The 25885-nt window shown below is 47.2% G+C and overlaps 1 protein-coding gene across 2 annotated transcripts in view; it reads left to right on the top strand.

The window, feature by feature from the left end:
- GPCPD1 (glycerophosphocholine phosphodiesterase 1) overlaps positions 1 to 24213 on the top strand; it is a 1217556-nt gene extending 1193343 nt beyond the window's left edge. For both annotated transcript variants that reach the window (XM_069608267.1, XM_069608268.1), the window contains one exon: positions 22730 to 24213. In XM_069608267.1, coding sequence (XP_069464368.1) covers positions 22730 to 23012 — 283 coding nt within the window. In that variant the 3' untranslated portion in view covers positions 23013 to 24213. The remainder of the gene's footprint in view (positions 1 to 22729) is intronic.
- Positions 24214 to 25885: the final 1672 nt, after the last annotated feature.

Genomic DNA, 25885 nt, shown 5'->3' with positions numbered 1-25885 from the left:
TCTACCAATGGATACTAATGGATAATGGTTCTGTAACAAAGAGTACTGATTCCCTAATGATGAGTCTAATGATTCTCTAATGATAACAATTCCAGGCATCCTCATTTTATCAGATTCTACAAATCTCTCATCTTATCGTTAGATAATCATACCCTACTATATGTCATAACATAACATAGCAATGTGGTATGCTAATACCAAGCAAAATTGCAGAAAAGGAAAAAACATATTTCATGATGAAAAAAACCCTTTTTAAAAATGTAAGCATTTCACTCTATCAGTGGCAAGCTAAATATTTTGAATGTATTCCTGCAAATAGGTCAGAAATAAGAATAGCATAGCCAAATTTCTCATTGCAAAAGTCACGTCAAAAGTCACAGGTCAAAGGTATCTACAAGCCAAAGTTGTGAAAGTGTCTCTACAAGCAGAAAACGAAAATGCAATACATAGAATCAATGCATATGCTGTGGATACAGGTGTTTCCATCTTTCAATGTGTCGAGCACAAAATATGCCAATGTCACTTTCACAGGTGTCAAAGGTCAGTAACCAAACAGGCCAAGCATTTCATTACAGACCAATGCATACATATCAGTGTATACATCCAGTGTATTGGTCATATAGGCCAATTCATTTACTATATTCCAGTCCAAGTTATTTCCAGGTTCTCATGAGGTATGTGTGTCCTCACATATGTGCACAATTCCAGGTCAGCACAAATCTAGTTCTAATGCAAAAGGTTCAGCCAAGGAATGTCAACAAAGATGCAGTGTCAACGAAGCTAGTGTTCACAGATCGAGTAATGTGTTCACTATGAGCATATCAGTTTTCAGCAAAAGGTTTCAAAGTTCAGGTAGCAGAAAAGTGTTCAAGCCAATTCAAGCTGGCTTGCTTAATAAATGTCAGCAAGCTAAATGAGATTTTGCACAGAGCTCCAAAAAGGCAGGAGCAAGCATCAAGTGTCGGTACCATATGCGCCCCATTTGTCCCCATGGGGTGATCAACACATGCCCTTCACTTTTCAAAGGTAGCACCGGGAAAACCGCATGTCAGAAACTGTCAATTTGCACAGATCACACGCTCCCTTTTCCCTAGGCCTTCATTCCCAACATTCAAATTAGGGGAACAAAGGCAAGTTGCAAAGCACAGGTGCACTCATTCAGAGTGTTTGCATGCCAATGCAGATGGTTACTCTTCAGTGCAATTCCTTGCACAGTGGCCATTGGCATAGGCCCAAACTCCAGCTTCAAATTCTCTTCTTCCTCGCCAGGTCATGCTGTTGCCAGTATTCCAGCTCCTGCCATGCCAGTCCATGCTCTTCAAATAAGGGACCAGCCAGCGTTGAATGCAAGTGCAAATCTCAAAGCACCATTGATCAATGCTCAATCTCTTTCACTCAAGAGACAAAGCGTCACTGCTTTTCAAATGTGGATCAGGAATTCAAATGCTTTCAGAGCGTGTCTTCTTGCTCATTCCAGCATTTCTCTTTCTCCTCAGGCACAAACTTGTCTGTTGCTGGTCACAAGGAAAGGCATTCCAAATGGATTCTCTTCTCGCTGCATATTACAAAAGCTGCTCACAAAACAATTTCTCTTCTCTTCTCCTGCTGAACAATCTTTCACTGCTCTTTCTCTCTCACTTGGCACAGAATGCTGCAAGGTGTCTTCTCTCTGCACAGTCAGTCACGATCTTCACTTCCCATGGCAATAGGTGTCATGCCACGAAGTCTGTTTTGCAAGCAGATTTTCTGGGTGCATTCTCAGAGCACAGCCATTGGACAAGGCCACACCCGACGGCCTCAAATCGGTCAGTCGGCATTCCCCAAAAGTGCTGCTGCAAAGCGTAGCAAAAGTCAGATGGTGTCACATTGCAAGGTGACAAAAGCCAATCTCTTTCTTGGTGCTGTTGCAAAACAGCCATTCAAAGTCACAAGGTGTCAACAATCATGGATCTCAAACAGACGGTCATCAAGGTCTGGACATGCTGCTGCCAATCATGGTCTGGTCAATTCCTGCTGCGATGCAATCTGGTCTGTCATCAATGTGATCTCGGTCTGGTCAAGGTGTCTCCAGATTTCATGCAAAAAAAACAAAAGTGCAAGTATCAGTCTTCAATCAGATTCCAATGTAATCGAATCCAAAAACAAAACATCATTTCCCATTGTGCGTTGCAGTGCACATAGCTAGTTCTACACTTTCCCATGTCTCTCAAAAGACATCAATGCTAGTTCCCTCAGTGTCTGTCAGTTCTATCAATGTGTCAGTGCATATGTCAAACTATGCCTGCCTCTACATGCTGCTCAATGCATGCATGCATGCTTAATGCATGACTCCTGCATTTCCATCTCTTTACTTCCCAAAACAAAACAAATAATTTCACATACTCCAAAAAATAATGCACCTTCAAATGCTGTACATTCGAAACTGTCACCACTACATTTCTCGTTCATTCAATTACACTCCATGTTCTGCATTTCCATGTCTGTATCAGCCATTTCCATATATTCTAGCTACACTGCTACACTCTCCCATTTTTTTCATCATTAAGTTTTCACGAAGCTGAATAACTCCATGCTGAAAGAAACAAAACAAACAAATCGGTTTCATTCAAACAAATACTGCCATATATAATGCGATTCACATTCAAACATCATTCCTACAATGCACTGCTAACTCCTGCTTCAAATAAACAGTCTGCCAGTTCCGCGCGAGCTCTAATGTCAACAAACGTCCTCGCCATGCACTCATACAAACTACAAAAATCAAACAATCCAAGGTCTAAAAACATCCAATTTTTGCATGATTCTCTTTATCAACGTTCTCCTTAAATGCTATCCAGGTTTCTTTGTCATTAGACAATATTTTTCTTTTCACTCAAACATAGGCACAATACTGCTACTGCCAAAAAATGTCATCACAAAAGTCATTTCTCTTCAAAGATCTTCACATAAGTGCCTTCATGCACATAACTGTTTTCATTGCTAAAGTCTCTTCAATAATACAGTTTCACAATGCCTCAAATTTTCATAGGCAAACCCTCTATGCATTTCTCCTCATGTCATCTATTTCCTGGAAAACCCCTCGTTCAATCTGTTCAATTTGTTGCTCTGCTGTGGCTGCAGTTTCTTCATGTATTGCTGCCCTATCAGTGGAACAAACTGCTTTCTGGATCACACTATTTCAGTCATCATCCTGAGGTAACTCTTTCTCCCCACGAACAATATTAATTTCGAGGGGATTGGGTCCTCCAACGTATTCCATATCTATGACATGTAATCACCACAGCTGTGCTGCTTCGGAAACTTTTTTCGGCGTCTGCGTCCTGCGTCGATGACGTTGATGCGCCGTCGTCGAGGACCTCCTCTGACGTCCGACGTCATCCGATGTGATAAGTAGGACGCACAACGCCCTTAGCCTCAGTTCTGTTTTTTCCGCGAACGTGTTGCTTCGTGAATCTCGGTTAACGCCTCGACTCTTTGGAGTTCTGTTCTTCTCGATTCTTCGAACCTGTTCGTTTTTGTGAAAATCCTTCGTGTGAAGGTGTCTTCTACTTCGTCTTCGACCCCGCGTCCGGGCTTCAAGAAGTGCGGGGAGTGTAGGTCCAAGATGTCAGTGACGGAATCGCACAACGCCTGCCTCTGGTGCCTCGGGGAGGCCCACGACACGGATGACTGTATCGACTGCCAGGCGCTCACGTCCAAAGCCTTACGTGAACGTAAGAAGAAGTTGTCGGTAGTCGGGTGTCCAAGCCCCGGAAGTCGAAGTCTGCGGGGCTTTCGACGGATGATTCGAGAGGAGACTCTCCGCGTCATCGTCGGAAGTCTTGTGGGTCTCCTTCTAGGAGTCGGTCTCGCCACTCCTCAGCCTCTTCGAGGCATTCTCGGAAGCACCGACACCGGTCGTCTTCCAGGTCCTCTTCGGAGGACTCTGCCCGGCACGTCGCTTACCCCACCAGCCGTGCGACGCCGGAGGAATGGGCTTCCTTCGGGAAGAAAATGCTGGCGATTCTCGAGTCGCAGGGTACTAAGCCGTCCGCGCCCCCGAGTGGGGTCGGTCGTGAGAGGTCGAGAGACACCGCTCGCAGGAGTGGTCGGCACGAGTCACGGGAGAGGTCCCGTTTGGACAAGGGGACTCGTTCTCGAGGTACCCGTTCCAGGTCCCGGTCCTCGACGCGTTCGAGACCATGTGCACCTGTGATGTCTTCGAGGAAGACATCGACGTCTGAGGCGTCGAGGGCGTCGACAGGCTTTCTCGAGGCTCCAGCTCCGAGGAAGTCGTCAAAGCCGTCGACGCTCAGGTCGTCCAAGGACACGCTTGGAGCTCCGGCTTCGAGGACTGTGTCGGCGCCGATGCCTGTTCTCTCGACGCCAGTGCTGATTCACTCAACGCCCTCTACGCCTTTCGTGTCGGAGGTACCCCATGGCACGGGGGAACCCCCTAGGAAGGCTCTCGGGTGCCTTCTTTTCGCCACCTGGAATATATTTCAGAGGCGGATGAGGATTCTGATGGCCTGGTTCCTAGTCAGGTTCCAGATGAAATTGTCTCGGGCCATAGTCAGTTTGACGATTTGAGGCAGTCACTGCATGATGACAGTGGACTGGACACCTCTCCGGAGGTGGAGTTTTGTAGGCCTGAGCCTGGCTCTCATGCCGATTCCTCGTACCGACGCCTTATGGCTAGGGTTTCTGAGTACTTGGGATGGTCTGCTCCCCTAGGGGAGTTTGTGCAGGATGATCTCATGGACATCCTTGATGTTGGTCCCCCAACTGACCCGGTACTGCCGTTCCATATGGCTTTACAGAGAAGGGTGGCGGCGGCTTGGACTGCTCCGGAGAGTCTCCCAGCGGTGGGCAGATCCTTGTCGCGAAAATACCGTCCAGCCAGTAGCGACCCCTGCTACTTGACCAGGCACCCCACTCCGGAGAGTTTGGTGGTGCAGGCGGCCACGGCCCCAGAAAAGCAGGCGTCATACCATACCATCCCTCCTGATGGGGACGACAAACGTTTTGATAGCTGGGCGAAGAAAGTGTTTTCTTCTGGTGGTATGGCGCTTCAGGCGGCCAACTCCATTTGTGCCTTGTCTCGTTTCACACACACTCTGTGGAACTGTGTTGCGTTAGCGGCTGAACATATTCCCGAAGGGGACGAACGAGATGGTTTCCTTGCTATGGTCCAGGATGGTAAGGATGCCATGTGTGAGTCCGTTCAGTCGGGTTGGGACTTGGCTGAATGCGTCAGCAGGTCCATGGCGGCGAGCACCGTGATACGCAGGTTTGCGTGGTTGCGGAAGTCAGGGTTTGCTCCTGATGTGCAGTCCCGGCTCCTCAACATGCCCTTTGACGGTGAACACCTTTTTGGCAGCAAGGCTGACGAGAGCCTTGAGAGGTTGCAGACTTCAAAAGCTGCAGCGAAGTCGTTGGGCGCTGCAGTTCGCCAACCTCCACCTTTTCGTCCTAGGGGACAGCAATGGAGGGGTGGTTCTTTCGCTATTACTCGTCCTTCAGTAAAGTGAGAGGAGCTGGCAGTCAAAGAGGCCAACGCAGGGGTACCAGAGGTGGACGACAGGGTACCCGTGGTGCCAAGGCCACTCGGGCAGTTGCCTCTTTGCCCTCAGGTAACGCCGCAGCCGCTACCACTCAGTCATGAGGCCATGCCCCATGGTTCGCCGGTTGGGGGAAGGCTGGCGCAGCATCTTGTAGAGTGGCGTGCCATTACTTCAGATGTGTGGGTTCTGGAGATCATAACCCAATGCTACTGTCTTCCCTTTCGGCACAGGCCTCGCGACAATCCACCGGGGAACCTCTCTTTGCAGAGTCCGGATCCGCTCCTTGCGCAGGAAATTCAAGCCCTGCTGGAGAAAGGTGCCGTAGAACTGGTGCCTGTAGCGGAGAGGAACAAGGGATGGTATTCCCCTTATTTTTTGATGTCGAAGAGGGATTGAGACCCATCATGGACTTGCGCGGTTTGAACAAACTCCTAAGGAAGGACAAGTTCAAGATGGTTACTCTCGTCCTCCAGGCCCTTCAGCTTCAGGACTGGTTGGTGTCTCTCGACCTCAAGGATGCTTACTTCCATGTGCCGATCCATCCCAAGCACAAGAAGTACCTGAGGTTCGCGGTTGGCGACTCGCACTTTCAGTTTCGGGTCCTGCCGTTCGGATTGACCTCCAACCCGAGGGTTTTCACCAAGCTCATGACGGTGGTGGCAGCGCATCTCAGGCAAGGGGGAATTCACGTCTACCCCTACCTGGACGCTTGGGTGATCAGGGGGAGCTCTCCCGAGCAGGTCCTGGATCATCTGTCCGTCACCTGCCACTCCCTTCACAGGCTGGGCTTCTCCCTCAATTTAAAGAAGTCCAATTTGACGCCAACACAGCGGCTCCAGTACATCGGAGCAGTGCTCGACACTTCCCTGGGGCAGTGTTTTCCTCCCCAGGTGAGGGCTCTTCACATTCAGCAGATGGTGCACAAGTTTCAGCATGCCCAGACGCTCCCAGCGTTCGAGTTCTTGAGGTTGCTCGGCCTCATGGCATCCTGCATTCTTCTGGTGCCAGAGGCTCACCTGCGGATGAGATCTTTGCAGTGGGCACTCAAGATGCAATGGTCGCAGTCCTCCGGCAGGATGTCGGACCCGGTCCAGGTGCCGCCCTCGGTCGCCCGGGACCTTCTGTGGTGGGCCGTCGAAGGCAACTTGATGAAGGGGGCTCCATTTTGGCTTCCCTGGCTGGAGGTGACGATCATGACGGATGCATCCCTCACGGGATGGGGAGCTCATGCCAACGGGCTGACAGTCAGCGGTCGTTGGTCTCCGTCGGAGTCCAGACTCCATATCAATCTGTTGGAGCTAAGGGCCGTCAGGCTAGCCCTGAAGGCTTTTCTGCCGACTGTGCGAGGACAGTGTCCTGATCCTGACGGGCAACACAGTGGCCATGCACTACCTCAACAAAAAGGGGGGGGGGGGGCAGGGCCACATCCTCTGTGCAGGGAGGCGATGCAGCTCGAGTTCTGGGCCATCCAGCAGGAAGTTTCGATCTCAGCAGTTCATCTGGCCGGAGATGAAAACGTGACGGCGGACGCTCTGAGCAGGCAGAGCACGATCTCTCACGAGTGGGAGTTGGCTCAGGAGATTCTCCTGGAGATCTTCGCCCTTTGGGGGACCCCTCAAGTGGATCTCTTCGCCTCCAGTGTCAACCGGAAGTGCGAAAGGTTTTGCTCGTGGGAATTTCCTCCAAAAGGAGCCTTAGGAGACGCGTTCGTGGTGGAGTGGTCATTCCCGCTGATGTTCGCGTTTCCTCCAGTCCCCGTCATCCCGCAAGTGCTGCGGAGGTTACGGACGTTCGGTTCCCGGATGATCCTCATTGCTCCGGCGTGGGCTCGGAGGACGTGGTACCCGGACCTTCTCGACTTGTCCATCTGCCCTCCACGTCGTCTTCCCTACCGAGACGATCTGCTCTCACAGGAGGGGGGTCAGGTTCTCCATCCAGAGGTCAGATCCCTCAACCTTCACGCTTGGCTTCTGAAAGGTTGAGGTATAAGGATTGGGACCTCCCTGAAGACGTGATGGAGGTGTTGCTTTCGGCCCGAAGGCCAGCAACAAAGTCTCTGTACTGTTGCCGTTGGCGTAAGTTCTGCGACTGGTGCAGAGTTCAGAATGTGGATCCTTTTGCATGTGACATCCCCATGGTTCTGTCCTTTTTACTTTCTTTGGCCCACAGGGGCTTGCAAGTGGGTACCATTAAAGGTTACCTGGCGGCGCTGTCCATCTTTAAGCACTCGTCTGAAGAGTGTTCTTACTTTAAAATCCCTTTAATTTCACAGTTTCTGAAAGGGCTCACTAATGTGTTCCCTCCGTCACCTTTCCTGGTGCCCGGATGGGATTTAAACCTTGTTCTTAAGTTTCTTATGGGTGCTCCGTTTGAGCCTTTACATTCTTGCCCTTTGAGGTTGTTAACTCTGAAAACTGTGTTTTTAGTTGTGGCTACTTCCGCTCGCAGAGTGAGTGAGTTACAGGCACTTTCAGTTAAGCCACCCTTCACTGTATTTCACAAGGACAGAGTTGTCCTTAGAGTTCCTCCTTTTCTCCCGAAGGTAGTGACGGAATTTCATTTGGCCCAGAAGGTTGTTCTTCCGGCATTCTATCCTCCTCCGCATCCTGGTAAGGAAGAGGAGAGGCTCCATAGGCTTGATCCTAGGAGAGCTTTAAGCTTTTATGTTTCACGCATGTCCCGGGTCAGAGTGGACGATCAACTCTTTATTGGTTACGCTGGAAAGCGTTTGGGGCAAGCTGTGACGAAACAGACTTTGTCTCGAAGGATTATTTTGGCCATCTCGGAGTGTTACCGGTTGGCGGGTAAGGACCCACCGGCTGGCTTGCGGGCCCATTATACCAGGGGTATGGCTGCATCTACTGCCCTGCAGAGGGGTGTTCCTATTCGCAACATCTGTGATGCAGCCACCTGGGCTTCAGTACATACATTTGTACGTCACTATTCCCTCGATTCCATCGAGGACAGGATCTGGCCTTTGGCAAGGCGGTCCTTTGCTCTGCTATTTGATTGGCAATTCTAAATTTTGATTCTAAATTCTTTCCCTCCTCCTTGCTCTGGTACTGCTTTGGGAGTCTGTCATAGATATGGAATACGTCGGAGGACCCAATCCCCTCGAAGAACAAGTTACTTTCTTACCTGGTAAAGTTCTTTCGATGGGATGGTCCGACGACGTATTCCATATCGCTTCCTCCCTGCCTTCCCCTCTGCAGAATTTCTTTTGCGATCGCAGCTTACGTTCCGCAAGGCTTTGTGTCTGACTGGCAGTTGACTAATGTCACACGTTCTGGGGGAAAAAACTACAACTGAGGCTACGGGCGTCGTGCGTCCTACTTATCACATCGGATGACGTCGGAGGAGGTCCTCGACGATGGCGCATCGACGTCATCGACGCAGGACGCAGACGCTGAAAAAAGTTTCCGAAGCAGCACAGCTGTGGTGATTACATGTCATAGATATGGAATACGTCGTCGGACCATCCCATCGAAAGAACGTTACCAGGTAAGAAAGTAACTTGTTCTTCTCTAGGAACTCTGTTCCTGCCCATTTTCAATACATTTTTCAATGGGTCATATTTCAAAGCTGCTGCTGAGACATCTTCCCAGTTACTAATCAGAGTGTCTCATCTCTATGGGCTCATCTGTCATTTCACTATTCATTTCTCGTATGGTTGGCGCCGGTGAAATTTCTCCCCGGGCCTCAAGCATACTTCTTAAGCCGATTTCTCATTGGCTTCAGGTCACTAAGAAATGTGCTCATACTGCAGTTTCAATTTTTCACCCTCGGGATTTCTCTTCAATCTCACGACACTTCAGTGAGTTACAAAAAAACAAGTTCCAAGGCTTTCTCTAAAACTAACAGATATCGTCTACGGCAACCTTGCCAAAAATGTGTCACAAATTTTCAACCCAATGGAAACCAAAACCTAGTTAAGATTTCACCAAAAAGTGTCAGTCTGTGCCGATTTCCAAATAAAGTACCACAAGCGTCTTCAAGAAAAAAATCTTTCTCTCGCTCGGCTAAATAAATGTACATATATTCATAATACATTGCCAGTCATAAAATACTGCTCTCGGTCAATGTCAACCAATTCCGGATTCAAAGGTCTGTCAGACAATTACGTTCCCCTTCCTACGATGAACAAAATTGTGGACAGCATGCTCAAACTTCAATAACACCCCCAAGACACACAAAACATGAAACATTAAAAAAAATCTATTCCTACGACGAACTAACAGAAAAAAAAAACAGTTGCACATGATGTTCAAACTTCGACTGCTGCAAAACCGATAAGTGGATCAACAAGCCAGCTACAATCCATGTTATCAGTCAGCATTAGTGAAGATCCGGGTGTCTGCCGGGACTCGTAATGTCCTGGTGGCACCGGAAGTCTAGGTGCCAGTAAAATGTTGGGAGTACAGCGGCCACCTGCTGGTAGTACCGCAGGGTTACCGCCGGACTCGTAATGAGGCCCACTATATGTTGAACCATGATGAAAAGATCTGCCGAATATTTGTAAAACAAACTGAATGAACGGGTGAAAAGTACCAAGCAGGCATTAATGATAGTAAGAGCAGAGAAGTGTTGGTACGTAGTGTTGAAAATAAATGCCTAAGAGTCCTGGAAGAAGTGTACCAGGCAAAGTGCAGTGTTTAAAAGGAAATGCACAAGTGTTGAAAATAAACAAGCATTTGAATGGAAGATGCCACAAGTCCTGGCAGGAGAGTAAACCAGGCAGAGCCAAATGTTTTTATTTTATTTGTTTTTATTGGGTATTTATAAAGCGCCTATAAAACAAATGGTGTTTCAAGGTGCCACAAGACAAAAAAGGTGGGGGCACGGAAGAAAACAACAATAACGGTCCTAGTAGGCCTCGTTATTCGGATTGTGCAAGTGCAGTAACAAGAAGTGCTGGGGTAGGGGGGGGACGATGCCGGTCAGTGGAAAGGGATAATGCTCGGGGTTGAGGGAAGTGAAGGGCAGAGTGGAGGCATACAGTTGCAGGGGAAGAAGAGGGTCCCTTGGGGCAAGGCAAGTGCTAAGGGGAGGCCGGGTGGTCAAGTGCCAGGGGATGCAGGGAGTGAGGCCAACATGCTAAGTGCGGGGGCAGGGATGCACACCATGCCAGGGGTAGTCAGGGCACGGTTGCCCAGAAGGGCAAGTGCAGGTTAGGGAAGTGTGGGGGTCAGGGAGACCGGGGTGCTGGGGTAGACTGGGCAAGGAGGGCCTGGTGTACTGTAGGACTCAGAGGAGACCATGCATCCAGTCAATGAGGCAGAGGGGGAGAATTAGCAGGGGAGAGGGAAGGAAGAAGATAAAAGGAGGGTCTTGAGAAGCTTCTGGAACTTGAGGAGCTCTGGATCCAGCTCCAACCTGAGAGGCAGGGAGGCTATTCCAGAGGGAGGCTCTTGCCGAAGAGCGAGATCTACCCCCACTTTCTAGTTGGAGCTAGAAGACCGAAGGGCTCTAGCGGGGAGGTATTTAGGGTGAGAGAGTTGGATGTTGTGGGGTCCTGGGCCCCAGAAAGTGTTGTGGATGATGCAGAGGGTCTTGAACTTGATCCTTGCATCCACTGAGAGCCAGTGGATAGATTTTAGGGCTGGAGAGATGCGGTCCCTGGGCTTGAAGCCAAGCATAAGACTTGCAGTCCTATTCTGGATTAGTTGAAGGGGGCGAAGGGAGGATAAAGGCAGATTGAGGTAGAGGCTGTTGCAGTAGCCCAACCTAGAGAGGACTAGAGCTCTTGAGACATTGAGTTTCTGGGGGAAAGTGAGGAAAGGGAGAATGCCTCGGAGGAGATGCAGCTGAAAGTGGGCCTTTTTGTCAAGCTCCACGGTGTAAGGAGAGAGAGGAGTCGAAGATGACACCAAGGTTTTTTGCCTCACAAGAGAGTGAAGGGAGGGGATCCATGGAGGGCAGCCAGGGAGTAGGAGGGAAGGAGGCAACAGGGGTTCCTATGAGAAGGGTCTGAGTCTTACTGGCATTAAGGCAGAGATTGTTGGCAGCGCACTATACCTGAATAGCAGTCAGTCAAGAATGAGAGAGGAGGAAGTGGAGGGAAGCTTGAAGGAGAGCTGTGTGTCCTCCACATAACACTAGAAGTGAGGAAAGATGGTGGAGATCAAGTGGGCCAGAGGGGCAAGTTGTAGATGTTGAAGAGCCACACCGAGGGGATGAAGCCCTGAGGGACACCACAGGTGGATAGTGTGGTGAAGAGGAAAGGGCCCAGTTGATCCTGGGAAGGTCGGTCAGATAGGAAGGAGGTCAACCAGTCCAGTGACCAGTCTGTGATGCCAAGGGTATCATAGAGCCAATATATAAGGGTGGCATGATTGACTGTATCAAAGGCAGAGGAAAGATTGAGAACGATAAGAACAGAAGGAAAGTTGGAATCGAGATTTGAGAGCAATTCTTCACTGTTGTTCCGGAGTGTAGTTTCCATACCTCTTGTTGCTCTCAAGCCAGACTAGTGGTCGTGGAGACAACCAACAGAATCCGTGTGGTGGATCAGTTGGGAGATGACCAACTTCTTCAAGAGTTTGCCCAGGATGGGGTGTAATGGAGATAGGACAGTAGTTACCCAGGCAGGAAGGGTCGGCAGAAGGATTTTTAAGGAGAGGTTGCACAAGGGAGTGCTTGAGGGGTAGTGGGAAGGAGCCAGTGGCAAAGGAGTGATTGCTGAAATCAGCAATTGTAGGAGCAAGGGAGTTAATGCTGTCCTTGAAAGTTCTGGAGGAGCAGGGGAGCACCTGTTTGGGAGGCACCTTCATAGAGAGGACTTGTGTAGACACCCCATCTGGTACTATGGCGAGAAGGAGAAGAGTAGGAGGGAAAGGGAGAGGTGGGCCAAGGGAGGCCTACGAGCGAGTGACTGAGAAGGAGGGAGGGGAGTAGACGAGAGTGAGGACAGGATGTCCTGAGTTTTAGTTGTGAAGTGGGAGGCCAGTGCAGTGGGTGTAGGGTGGCATAGGAGAGCTGGAGACTGCAGTAGGATTGGCGAGTCTGTATTGCCTTTGGAGCTGGCGGCAGTCTGACAGTGGATGTGCTTGAAGCCAGCCATTTCCGTTCAGCAACTCTGCACTTGCGTTTCAGAGAGGCAAGGTCAGAGTTTGCAATGAGATTCTCGCAAGTCCTGACCGGAGAGTATGCTAGGCAAAGCTACCCATATGAAAAGCAGTGAAAGAGACTATATCCAAGGCCTGGCATGAGAGTACACCAGGCATAGTCCAGTATGTGTGATGAACTGCTGTAGAAAGAAAGCCTAAGGAAGAATTATACACGTGAGTCCTCGAGCTGTTGTAAATCTTGAAAGAACCTGGCAGGGGAGTATACCCAGTGACCTATGAGTCTGGGACCAGTACTCAGTTTGAGAAACAGTAAAAGGAGATTTCTAAGGAGGACACATGCCCTTAGGATTGTAACCTGCTTTTCATTGCGAAGAGAAACCTGGGAAGGGAGTCATTTCCCTGTGAGTGGATGGCAGTATCCAGAGGAGAGAGTTATACTCTTTGAACTTTGAGAACCTTGATAATTCTTATTTTTAACTTTTTGGTATTGGTAAAAGAAACCTGGGGAAGGGAGCCATCCCCTGGAACTGTGAACACTGGCCATTTGGAACATTTTGGTTTGGATGTGTGCCCTTTGTTTTGGATTGGAACATTTGAATACTTTTGAAAACGAGAGACAACGTGCTTTGCACCTTAGTTTGAGTGTGAGGTTCAGGATAGGATTTCAGACACAGGGCGTATTCTAACTTTGGGATCTCTTAACAAAGGACAGACACATTAGTTTTGGTTGAGGTAGGGAAACACCTCCTGGATTAGGGATAGTGAGGCATTTTCCACCCCTTTTTCATTTAATAAACATTTGTAACCAAAACAATGAGTCCTCTGTGTCCTTGTCTAATTCCTGGCTCCTTACAGTACATTTTGAAAGTGAGCACATAATACAAATACAAATGGCTGATTTTATGTATTATGTGCTCACTTTGAAAAGGGTTGGGCTTGCTGAAAATGTGTAATTTGCGGCCACTTTGAAAATTATTTCCAGGGCCTTTCTTGGTTCCCAGTCCACCCTTGGGATGCACTGAGCAGTCATCAGCCTCTCACGTGTGGGAGCTCTGTCAGGAAGATCTGGAGGAGATATTCTCCTACCAGGGTATTCCCCAGGTGGACCTCTTCACTTCCAGTGTCAACAGGAAGTGCAGATAGTTCTTCTCTGGGGAATTTCCTTGTCTGAGAGCTCCGGGTGACGCCTTGACGGTCAAATGGGACTTCTTCCTATTCTATGTGTTCCCGCCGATGCCTTTTATTCTGCTAGTTCTCGCAGACTGCATCAGTTGAGGTCCATGATGATCTTGATCGCTCCGGGCTGGGCTTGGAGAACATGGTACCCAGAGTTGCTGGACATGGCCATCCGCCCTCCCTGCCGTCTTCTGCAGAGGACAGACTTCCTCTCCCACTTGGAGTGGAGGGTCCTACACCTGAACCTCTGCCGCCTGAAGCTTCATATGTGGCTGCTGAACGGCTGAGGCACTGGCATAACAGGGGCCCCCGCAGCCCCTGCGGTGCGGGGGGCCCCGCTAGCACATGCCCTGGGAGGGGGCCCCACTTCGAGAGAAAAAATGAAAAAAAATATTTTTTCAAAATCTTTTTTTTTCATTTCTTTTTGAAATCACTTTGCGTGCATAAAAAAATTATTTCTGTAACAGAAATAATATCTTTATGAAGACAGAGTAACTACAAAAAGAAACGTTCTTTTTGAAGTCCGAGGGCTCCCCCTGCCCCATGACATGGAAGACCCCAGGCTGAAGGCCTCCATGTCATGGGGTGGGGGAGCCCTATGACTACAAAAAGAAATAGTTTATTTTTGAAGTCACTCTGCCTTCATAAAGAAATGATTTCAGTTATGGTTCAGTCCTTAACAGAAATCATTTCTTTATGAAGTCAGAGTGATTTCAAAAGAAACAATCCGCCTCATTACAAGTTTGGCCGTAGCCTTGCCGGTAAAACCGGCAGGCTGCCGCCCAACTTGCGCTTTTTTCCAGCACCCGCAAATGGGCAATTACCGGGTCATTACGGCTCCACCGGACCCGGTAATTGCCCATTCACAGGCGCCAGGAAAAAATGCTCCCATTCCCATTTGATCCCCATATTCCAATGGGAATGGGGAGCTTGGATGCACCGACACTATTCAGAATGCTGCCGGTGTGTCCAACATGCTCGGCTCGCGGGTGCCGGTACGCCCCCCAAGTCAGACCTTGCTGGTGGGAAGGCACCCGTGAGCAGAACTCGTAGTTTGCCGGTCTGGTAACAACGCTACCGGCAAGCTTACCGGTACTGTTGTTACCGGACCGACAAACTTATACTGAGGTCCAATTTCTTTTTGAAGTAATAGGGCTCCCCTCAACCCCATGACGTGTGCGTGTGTCAGTGTATTGGGAAAGAGTGAACACTTAAATGTGGAGGTGGCTGCCTGTGTGAGTGTATGGTGAAAGGGTGCACACAAATGTATGGGTAACTGGGTGTGTGTGTGTGCGTGTACAGTGAAAGGGTGCACACTTAAATGTATGGGTGGCTGTCTGGGTGTGCCTGCAGGGTGAAAGGGTGCACACTTAAATGTATGAATGGCTGCCTGGGTGTTCCTGTATGGTGAAAGAGTGCACACTTTAATGTAAGGATGGCTGGGTGTGCATGCGTGTATATGGTGAATGGCGTTTGTGCTTGTGTTCAGGGGCGCAACAAAACCTACATTTCGGGGGGCTGATCCTTCAAATGTTGGGAGAGGCGCTAACTTCACGGGTGGTGGGGGAGACAAACTTATTTGTGTGGGGGCATCAAACTTCTTTCTTTACGCATTTTAATGAGACTATTTTAGTGCAGCTTCAATGTTACAAGCAGTTAACTCTCTACTTTAAGTGTGAAAGCACCCTCTTATGAACTGTTGTGAGATTAACGTCCCCTTTTCCCTTTCTACACTTCCCTGGCATGAAAGTACTAAGCCCACATCACAATTTCAATTGCCTAAATCATTTGGCATTTGAATGCAGGTACTAACAGTGAAATGCTTTACGTTAGTAACTGATGGGCCCTTGTTAACAGAGAAACCCAGGTGCCGTTTAACATCTGTCTCCTGTTCTGTCCGGCAACTTCTCTGAAAGTCAGCCCGGTTGAGTTAACACAGCCCAACATTTCTGGGGGGGGGGGGGGGGGGGAGTGCTGCAGCCCAGTCAACTGAATATTGTTAAGCTGTTACTTGTGTTTAATGCCTTAATTACTTATTGGTAATCGTCATTACTCCTAGCCCTATTCTTCCTTGTCCCTGTACTTGTGTATGAGGCAGTACTTGTGTATGAGGCAGCATGCCTCATACACAAGCACTGGGATGAGGTAGAGGTACATGGAGGTAATCCCTGACTTAGCTACCTGTATCTTCATTACTCCTAATGCCACGCTTCCTCATCCCAGTACTTACCTATGAGGCAAGGAGCCTGAAACGTAAGTTCTGGGACAAGGAAGATGGACATGAAGGTAATTCTGGGCCAAGCACCTAATTTTGGAGGTTGGGGTAGGGCATAAGAGGGAGAGCGGATCTGTGGGCGGTGGGATTGTGCGATAAATCATAATGGTTGTCCATGTCCAGGCTAAGCAGGCATGATATGTGGTATTAGTTGCTAGAGAGGCATTTTGGTGCAGCCAATCTAGTTATTCCTCAGTTTGGTATGACTTTTCTTTTTACTGTGCAGTCCTGCTAAGTGTAATTACCTGGCTAGATTGGCATTTGGGTGCTGCCAGTCTAGCCATTTCTTACTGCAGCATTGTATATTTTTGGAGCATCTGTGATAAAATGATATGATATAAGTCTATTATAACACGCCTGTATACAAGTGTTTCTTGGCTCGACAAGCAATGGAGTGAAGATAGAGGGTGGAAAAGACAAATGATCTTACTAGGTCTTGTGTCATTCAAATTGTGCAAGTGTGAGGATGAGAAATGCAAGGGGAAAGGGAGGGTGGAAGTGCAAGGAAGAAGGGAGGGGAAAACAGTGCTGCAAGGCTCCTAGTAAGTGCAGCCAGGACAGTGTGGCTCTGGGTAGTGCAAGGATAACAAGGGACTCTAGGGTTACAGTTACAGTCCCTAAGTGCGTGGTAGGCTGGAGGCAGTGCAAAGGTGACTGATCAAGAAAGAGCCTGCACTCAGTGAGACTCGCCAAGCAACCAGTCAGTACAGCAGACAGGTAGGCCAGGTAGGCCAGCAGGGGTGGGAGACAGCGAAAGCAGAGGAGAAGAGTAAAGTTTTGAGCTGCTTCTCGAACATCAGGTGATCCGCTAATGTTTGAGAGGGGCAGGGAGGCCATTCCAGAGGGAGGCATTTGCAGAGGAGAGAAATCTACCCCCACTCTCTACCTAAAGAAGCATCTAGCCCTTAGTAGCCGGGGGAAGGGCTAGAAAAAAATGGTATTTTGGAAGAGAGCTTTGGATGTAGTGTGGGCCCGACCCCAGAAAGCCTTGTGGATAATGCAAAGGGTCTTGAACTTGATTCTTGCAACCTCGGGGAGCCAGTGGAGAGATTTCAGGGCTGTAGACATATGATCCTTGGTCTTGTGGCCAAGGATAAGTCTTGCTGTCCTGTTCTGGATTAGTTGCAGAGGGCGGAGAGTAGAGGAAGGCAGCTTGAGAAAGAGGCTGTTGCACTAGTCCAGCCTAGAGAGAAACAGGGCTCTGGAGACAGTGAGCTTCTGTGGGAAAGTAAAAAAGGGAAGAGTCCCTTTGAGGAGGAGCAGCTGGTAGGTAGTGAGACTTCTTGGCGACGTCCGAAATGCGAGGAGAGAAAGAGAGAGTGGAGTTGATGATGACAAAAGGGTTTTTGTTTTGCAGGATGGCGAAGGAAGAGGGCCCAAGGTGGGCAGCCAGAGTGAGAGAGGGAATGCAGGGGCAGGGGTCCCAATGAGAAGGATCACCATCTTAATGGCACTAAGGTAGAAATTGTTGGAGGTGCACCAATCCTGAATCACAGATAGACAGTCAGGAATGAGCAAGAGATGAAAGGAGCCTGAAGGAAAGCTGAGTGCCATCCGCTTAACACTGAAAGTTAGAGGAGAAGGTAGAGATCAGGTGGGCCAAAGGGGCCAAGTAGAGGTTGAAAAACCAGGGTGAGAGGATAGAGACCTGGGAAATGCCACAGGTAGAGAGAGAGGTGGCAGAGAGAAAGGGACCAAGTTGGACCTGGGAGGGGCAGTACAAGAGGAAGGAGGTCAGCCACTCCAGGGCCTGATCCTTGATATCCAGGTTCTCACATAGTGGATTGATCAGGATGGCGTGGTTGATTGTGTCGAAAGTAGAGGGAAGATCAAGGAGGATTAGGACAGAAGGAAGGCTGGAATCAAGGTTAGAGAGCAGATATTCACAGGTGTTCAGGAGAGATGTTTCTGTGCCTCTGGGATCTCTGAAGCCAGACTGATGGTCATGGAGACAACCAACAGATTCAATGTGGAGAGTAAGCTGGGAGATGGGCAGCTTTTTTCCAAGAGTTTGCCCAGGAAAGGGGTGATGGAGATTGGGCGATAGTTTGCCAGACAGGTAGGATCGGCAGATGGCTTCTTGAGGAGTGGGTGCACAAGGGAGTGCTTAATGGGAGAGGGGAACGTTCCAGTGATGAAAGACTGATTACAGAAATCGGCCAAGGGTGTCAATATGGTCCTTGATGGTTCTGGAGGAGCAGGGGAGCAGCTGTTTGGATAACATTTTCATGGATCAGACTTGTCTAGAAACCTTGTCAGGTGTTGTCAGAGAGAAAGAGGAGAAAGGAGGAGGAGAGGTAGAGATGGCAAAAGGGAGGCCAAGAGAGGAAGAGGGAGAGAAAGAGGAGATAGTTGACAGGATGTCCTGAGTTTTAGCACAGAAGTGAGAGGCCAGAGCCATGCAGAGGGCCTGGGAGGGAACAGGAGAGATGGAGACCGCAGGATTGACCAGTTCCGTACAGACTTTAAAGAGTTTGGCGGTGTTGATGGAGGCAGCAGAGATCCGGGCTTCAGTGTGTGCTCTCTTCTTGATGAGTGTTATTGCTTCGACTGGCATTTTTGTGCAACCAGTCTAGGTATGCCTAAATGTGGCCTGGCAGGCATGCTTTACTGTAGTGTTAGGACGTGTCTACACTTGTCTACATTGTGCAGCCAGTGGGACCTGTTTTCAATGTGGCATGACATTTTTTAATAGCAAAGCATTCATGTTCCTGTGCATTGTTGGTGAATAGCATGTATTGGATTGGTGTTAGCCTACAAAACAATTGCAAACACTCTGGCTTTTTAGCCAATTATTCTCAAAGTGTGCTGTATATTACGAAAGCAAAGTAAGTTCCTAATAGAGGAACTCCCGTCCCCTGCACACTTTCACAAGCTCAGAATGAGCCAAATGGTTAATATGACTTAGATACACCGTAAGAGTCTATAGAGACTTTACAATACAATTTGTATAAAACACAAGAACATTGTTTGGTATTCAATGAAGAATCTCAACACATCAATTGCAGGTATTTTCAGTTTCTTTAATTTTCAATAATTAATAGATGACCCAACGCGTTTCGAGAAATTCATCTCTTCTTCAGAGGCATATTCAACAAAATGTATCACATCTAAAGGGAAATTAAAAAAAAACATAATTACCTATATGGTAACTTAGTCTCCAAGTCATTCAATATGTAATATTCACATATATTCTCTAATAGAGATCAACCAATATTTCGGTTACTTTGGTGTATTTCATCAATGAAAAAATATTCACTCAGTTATTCAATTATGTAGTTGTTCAGTCTATTCTTCCATAGATAATCAAGTTTGTCCAACAATAAATTCAACAAATTCGGATTTCAAGTGGTCAGTATTGTCTATACTGCTGTGTTCAAATTAAAAACCGTACTATGCAAACAATTAAAGAATTCAAACATGTGTCAGCCTAATGGAGGTGTTCTAGGCGGTGACATCATAATGGTCGTCGGTTGATTGCAAATGGCCATGTGGTTTATCAATTTGTGACAAGCTGTTCATAAGTAGTGATTTAAAAAAAGGACTGTATATTCATTGGGGTGAATAACTGAGTGAATATTTTTTCATTGATGAAATATACCAAAGTAACCGAAATATTGGTTGATCTCTATTAGAGAATATATGTGAATATTATATATTGAATCATGAATGACTTAATACCAAACAATGTTCTTGTGTTTTATACAAATTAATAAGTATTGTAAAGTCTCTATACACTCTTACGGTGTATCTAAGTCATATTAACAATTTGGCTCATTCTGAGCTTGTGAAAGTGTGCAGGGGACGGGAGTTCCTCTATTAGGAACTTACTTTGCTTTCGTATATTTCACAACCCATATGCCAGGGTTGACTGTTATCTCCCCTGCACCTTAAATTTTCTAAAAGCATTTTTGTGCTATTTAAGATCTATCAAATTTTACAAATATCTTAAAGAGGAGTGCATGGTGAACACATCTGTGTTTTTCTGTATATTGCATTACAACACATATTTATATCTTTCTCCTAGTACAGTGTGCTGCATACCCCTTCAGCAGCACGTTCATGTGTATTGTGCAAGCGTGATAATCTAGGCCTGCCCAGTGTGTAGAACGAACCGTGATTTGTCGCTGAGTTGGGGGGGGCCTCAGAATGGCTCGCAGGGGGCCCCCCACATTTTGTATAACGCCACTGGGCTGAGGTATAGGGAGTGGGATTTGTCAGAGGGCGTTCTGGATGTGCTTCTATCTTCTAGAAGACCGGCCACCAAATCCATTTGTGCCTGTAGGTGGCAGAAGTTTTCAACTTGGTGCCAGGAGAGTCATCTGGACCTTTCTACTTCCTCCACTTCCTCTGTGTTGGAATTTCCTCTATCTTTGGCCTGGACGGTCTAACAGATTGGTACAGGGAAGGGCGAGTATCTTTTGACCATTTCGGTCTTCAAAAGAACCCCGGGCAGGGCTCCTTTTTGACGAACCCCACGGTCATTCCATTTCTGGGTGGTCTTTCCAATAGGTTTCCCCCATGCAAGTTCTTTGTTCCAGAATCTAATTTAAATGTAGTGTTTGAGCCTGTTCATTCTTGTTCTTTGACTGCTCACCTTTAAGGTGATTTTCCTGGTTGCCGTCACTTCCGCTATATGGGTGAGTGAGCTCCAAGCTTTGTAATCCTCCGTACTTGGTTTTCTCCAAGCAGAAGGCGACATTGAGAGTTAGACCGTCCTACCTTATGAAGATGTTCTCTGATTTCCATCTCTCTGAAAAGATCCATCTACCAGTCTTTTTTCAACCACCTCATCCTTGCAATGCACAGGAGCATTTCCATTGGCTGGATCCAGTGCAGGCCCTCAAATTCTGTGTGTCTCTGACATGGGAGAACAGGACTGATGAACAACTTTCCATTGGTAACGTAGGTGCCCTACCTGGCAGGGCTGTTACCAAACAGACCGTCTTGATGGAACATTCACAGCTTTCTCCGATCTGGCCCGCAAGGAGGGCTCACTCCACCAGAGGGTTTGGGCTCCATCTCGGTTCTCCAACGTGGAGTGCCTTTTCTGGCACGCCTACAGCTCAAACCGCTGGACGGATTTGCACCAAATATGCGGCAGGAGCGGCGGCTTGGTCTTGGAAGCGTGCTTTTCTAAATTTGGTGGAAATCCGGCCAGTAGGTTTTTTTTAAAAGTAGGTCCAAAACAATGTGCGATATCTGTCCGCTCCGCGGACACACTTCCCGGTTCGCTCCGCGGAAAGGACACCGATTGGCTTAGAAAGCAAAGTGGTGTCCGCGGACATCGGACGTGCCCACTGATTCGATGGTGAAAAGCGTGAAGTGCATCAGATTTTTGGAAACACCCGCCATCTTGGATTCGAGGACAGCAGCCGGTGGCTGCGGACATCGCAGTGAAACAATATAAAAAAACACAACATTGCAGTTGTCAAACTTTTCAAATACTCTCTGGGGAGGTTAGGGGTGATGAGGATGGGATGGGCTATGGCTGCAAGAAGCAAAATAAACAGGTGTTTTTCGCCGTAAAAGTCAGCGAACAGTCCGGATGTTCGCAAGCAGTCCTGAGAAGTTCAGACACCTCAGCATTACAGGGTTGGTGAAAAGCAGTTCTTGGTGCCAAGTAACTTTGGCGCCACTTAATGGAACTGCAATAATATTCCTGACCTGATTCCGAATAAGTTTGCAAAGTTTAATGGGATTCTGTCCATCAGTGATGTCATCAATGACATTTGTGATGTCATCTTTGATGTCTTGGGTGTTAGTCTTAGCAGTGCACGGTGGTGGTGCGAGTTATGGTTGCTTAGCTTACCATAACTGGCGAATTTCGGGGGGTTTTCGGTTTTACTTCGACATATCCCGTGCGGGGCGTGTAGAGGCATTGGGCCGAGCCATGCTGTGGCCCCTGACAGCGAAAACGTTTACAAAGAGCAGTTGATGCTGGGAAATAGAAATCACAGATGAGGAATCCGTGGGAGCAACGCCCATCGGAAAGAGCATTACCGAAGGTAAGTAATTTGCTCTTCACGCGAATAAGGAGGCGATGCCTAAGGTTACACGTTATGATTACTTGGGCATGCGCTTTCACTAAACATTATCTCCTGAAATGCATTCATTTAAACAAGTGGAATTGATGCTGCAATGAATAGAGGGTGGTACAACCTACTACATGTATGCTACGAGCCTACGATGCGAAATTAAAAAATGTGGCAACCTATGGCGCTGGTATTTGGGGATTCAAGCCACCCTGCCTTTCCAATCATGTGCACTTTTTTAATACTCCAGCTGTCTCCTACTCTTTCCCTAGACCACTGTTTGAGTGAACCTCCGAGACCGTCTTGTGAAATCAATGTGTGCAAACTATGGAACATGCAGTCCATCCACATAGGGGGGGGGGTCTCCTCGTCCCCCAAAAATGCTCTGAAACTCCACCTCTTCCTGAAACGAGCGAGCACGATCATTTTTCAATGACTCCTCCATTATTGGTCGACCAGTGCCCAGAACTGTTGGCACTCTACATGTTGGAAATTACGTAAATTAAGAAAATGTATCCTAGTGTTTTGCTGCATCATTGAAGAAAAAAAGTTCCAAAGTAATTGGCGATGCGTATGAATTAAGTTTAAAATCTATACTTATTTTTGACAGCTTATTGTCTTTTATTTTAAAAGGATATACGACTGGAATCCCGAACAACCAAACGTTTTCCAGATTGAGCACCAGGAGCGCCTCAAGAGAGAATTACCGGAAGGAATGTTGAGAAGTTGTTTGTGCCCGCCTAGCCATTTTCCCTGCACACCATCATTTTGCATGCGTAATAATGCCAGCATTTTAACTACTGATACAAATAACATCCACGCAGAAATAAATGGTGTAAATGCCATCCCTATAGAAACCGGTAGTTTAAATAGCACTTCTATGGAAATCAATGGCGTGAATAGTGAAGAAGCCTAACTCTGTTACAGTGCATGAAGGTTGACTCAGGGCTCAGCACTGCTTTGGGAGATGTTTTCTGTCTCTCAGCAGTGTGCTATACGTTCACTTTGGGTTTGAATAAAGCAATAACCAAGGCTTCCTGATTAGAATATGTTCCATTGTACGTTTTAAGAAGTGTATGTTTATTTCATGAATCGCTATAACCGGATAGAAATACCGTTTGCCTAAAGATCACGTAGTGCATGTTCGGTGTAAAAAGCAGGCAGACGCCAAGTACTGTAACATATTTATTGTCAAAATTGTAAATATAAAGTAAAAACCACAGTACCTCTTAATAGCATTTTATCCTTCTGTGCAATATTTGAAATATGTAAGCTTGACTATATCCAGTCTAACCACAGATGTAGGGGCAGATTAGGGAGAGTTGCTGTACTGTATGTATACTTTCTGGGGATTAGCAAATTACCTCATTTTTGCATATTTCTTTGCACTGTAAATGCAGTTGTCCGAAATGAATGTGCCATCAAGCTAATACTGTTTGTTCTGGATTTTAGTAGCAGGCCTTGTGCATGAACCTCCTTAATCGCTTTGTTATGCAATTGAAAAGAACAAACTACATCTGCGTTTTCCAAACTTTCTCCATACCATTGGATTGTAAATGCTTTTCTACTGCATGTTAAAAAACTTTCCATGTTGTGGGTTAGTGCTTGCGTCATACAGGAGTATCAAATATGTAAGACCATTCTATTTGCAGTGATTGGAATTGTTCATTTGCAACACAATGTACAAACTTTAACAGTTGCGTGTTTGAGGATGAAAACATGAAATTATGTGTTCTGCCATAGTCGTCCTATTTGATTTTAAGGTGGTTGAATGATGGGAGTTGACCGTTGGGACAACACCATGTTAATGTTGCCCAAGAACCAAAAGCTTATAGGTATCTTTTAAAGGGGCTTTCCATTTCCAACTTGTCTTAAAACCTATTAAATTATTGTTTTTCTTATAATGTGTAGCTATAACTTGGAGCAGAAATAGTTTCAAGAAGCATGTATATTCATGATCATGTGTGTAAACGATGTAAAAATGAGAATGTCAAAATGTTATGCATGTAATCCACAGACTTGGTCATTTTTTTTTTATAGTTGGGGAAGATATGCCAACATTAAAACTTTTTATGGAAAATGTTTATAAATAAAAGATTGAATTGCTTTTCAGGAAAGCAGACTTATTGTAATGAGTACAATGTTATAATTGTAAAACGTACATTATAAGTTGTAATATCCCATGAGTAATTTCATGTCCTATTCTATAACCACCAGTTGTTTCCCTTGTAGTATATTTTGTGCATTCACACGATAAACATTATGCAGTGACCTTAATAACCTATCAAGGAACGGAGGTCTGTCATATTGTAAATATACATTTTTCAATGGATTACTTCCTCCCACAGATTCCTCATCTGATATTCGATCCCCAGTGCAGCTGATCTTTGGAAACATTTGCACCATAAGGTGGCGTGCTTCTGCCTGATGCCACTATGTGTCCCACGCTGGCCATGATATAGGGATTAGTATTTATATAGGCACCGCTCCCATGACCTCAGTTTAATTTTTCCACACACTCCGTTTTCTTCGGGAACACGCTACTTGTTCACTCAACGTGCCCAACCCTGCAGGCTTCAAGCCCTGTTCAGATTGTGGCCGACAGATTTTGGTACGTGACCCCCTTAGGATCTGTTTATACTGCCTTGGGAGAATCACAACACCTAGGACTGCGGGTCATGTCAATTCATGCACCCAAATGTGCATTGGAGTCGGGGGCCAAACATTTTGCCTTTTCCACATAGAAAAGGGTGAAACCAAACTATCTAAATCGAGATCGCAGGCGCAGAACCGGTATTAACCACTTTGCTTTTGGCCCATTTAATCAAATCCAGTTTCCCAGCATTTTTTCTCTCTGCATTATACTGCAAAATGTAGCTGGGGAGTTGGGGTTAAGTGTTAAGAAAGGTGAGTGGGGGGCGATATAGTGGAGACTTCCCCTTGCCTTTTTTGCTGGAAAATGCAGTAAAAGAAATCTGAAAAACGAAAGCGATTTGTCGAAATGGGCTGCAAGCAAATGACATAGATCCGTGGAATGTCTATCATAAGAAAAGCCCCGGTCCTACCAGGAGAAGCTGTACCCTAAAAGGACCTGCTTGCCTAGCAGCTCTTCTCTGCACCACTCTTCATCTTTGCTGAAGAAGAATCACTGATCAAAGGACTACCCTGAGACGGCACAACCAGTACTATTGCCAACCCTTTCCTCTACCCTGGAGGAAAAAAGGCCAGCAGGGATCCCTCTGGAGGCCACAATCGGGAACCTATGGGCCTAGCCCCGGTTCCTGTTGGAGAATACCCATCCCGGCAGCAACTGGCCCCGCCTTCAGGTGTTGAGACCTCTGCACCAGCATCTACCTCTACTTTGGGGTCATCTGCACCCGTGGCGCTGAGGCTGCCCTCAAATATGCTCCTCTTCCTATGAGACCTTTTATGTCAAAGATCGGTCAGATCTTCAATGAAGGAGAAACCATTCCCATAGAGATGGAACCACTATGCCGTGAAGAGGAGAGGGACTCACCAGAGAGTTCTGTGGATATGATTTGGTGGAATTGGCCACTGATCTCCAGGAAGCCAGTGTCGTGGATACTTCCCTGGAGCTGGACATACTTCAGCTCAGACTCCGGGGAGGACCCAAGCATCTTTAAAACACTTTATTGCCAAGAAGGTTGATACTTTAGAGTTTTCAACCTCATCCAGACCAAAGGCTCACTGTGAACTTGCTGATATCCTGGATGCGCTCCCCAAAAAGGAAGCATTATTGCCCATCAATGTGTCAGTTGAGGCTCCAGA

This window comes from Ambystoma mexicanum, chromosome 4q (assembly GCF_040938575.1).
Source record: "Ambystoma mexicanum isolate Mex_15411 chromosome 4q, UKY_AmexF1_1, whole genome shotgun sequence".
Lineage (NCBI taxonomy): Eukaryota > Metazoa > Chordata > Amphibia > Caudata > Ambystomatidae > Ambystoma > Ambystoma mexicanum.
Note: the sequence above shows the minus strand (reverse complement) of the source record. Positions and strands in the feature narration are given on the sequence as shown.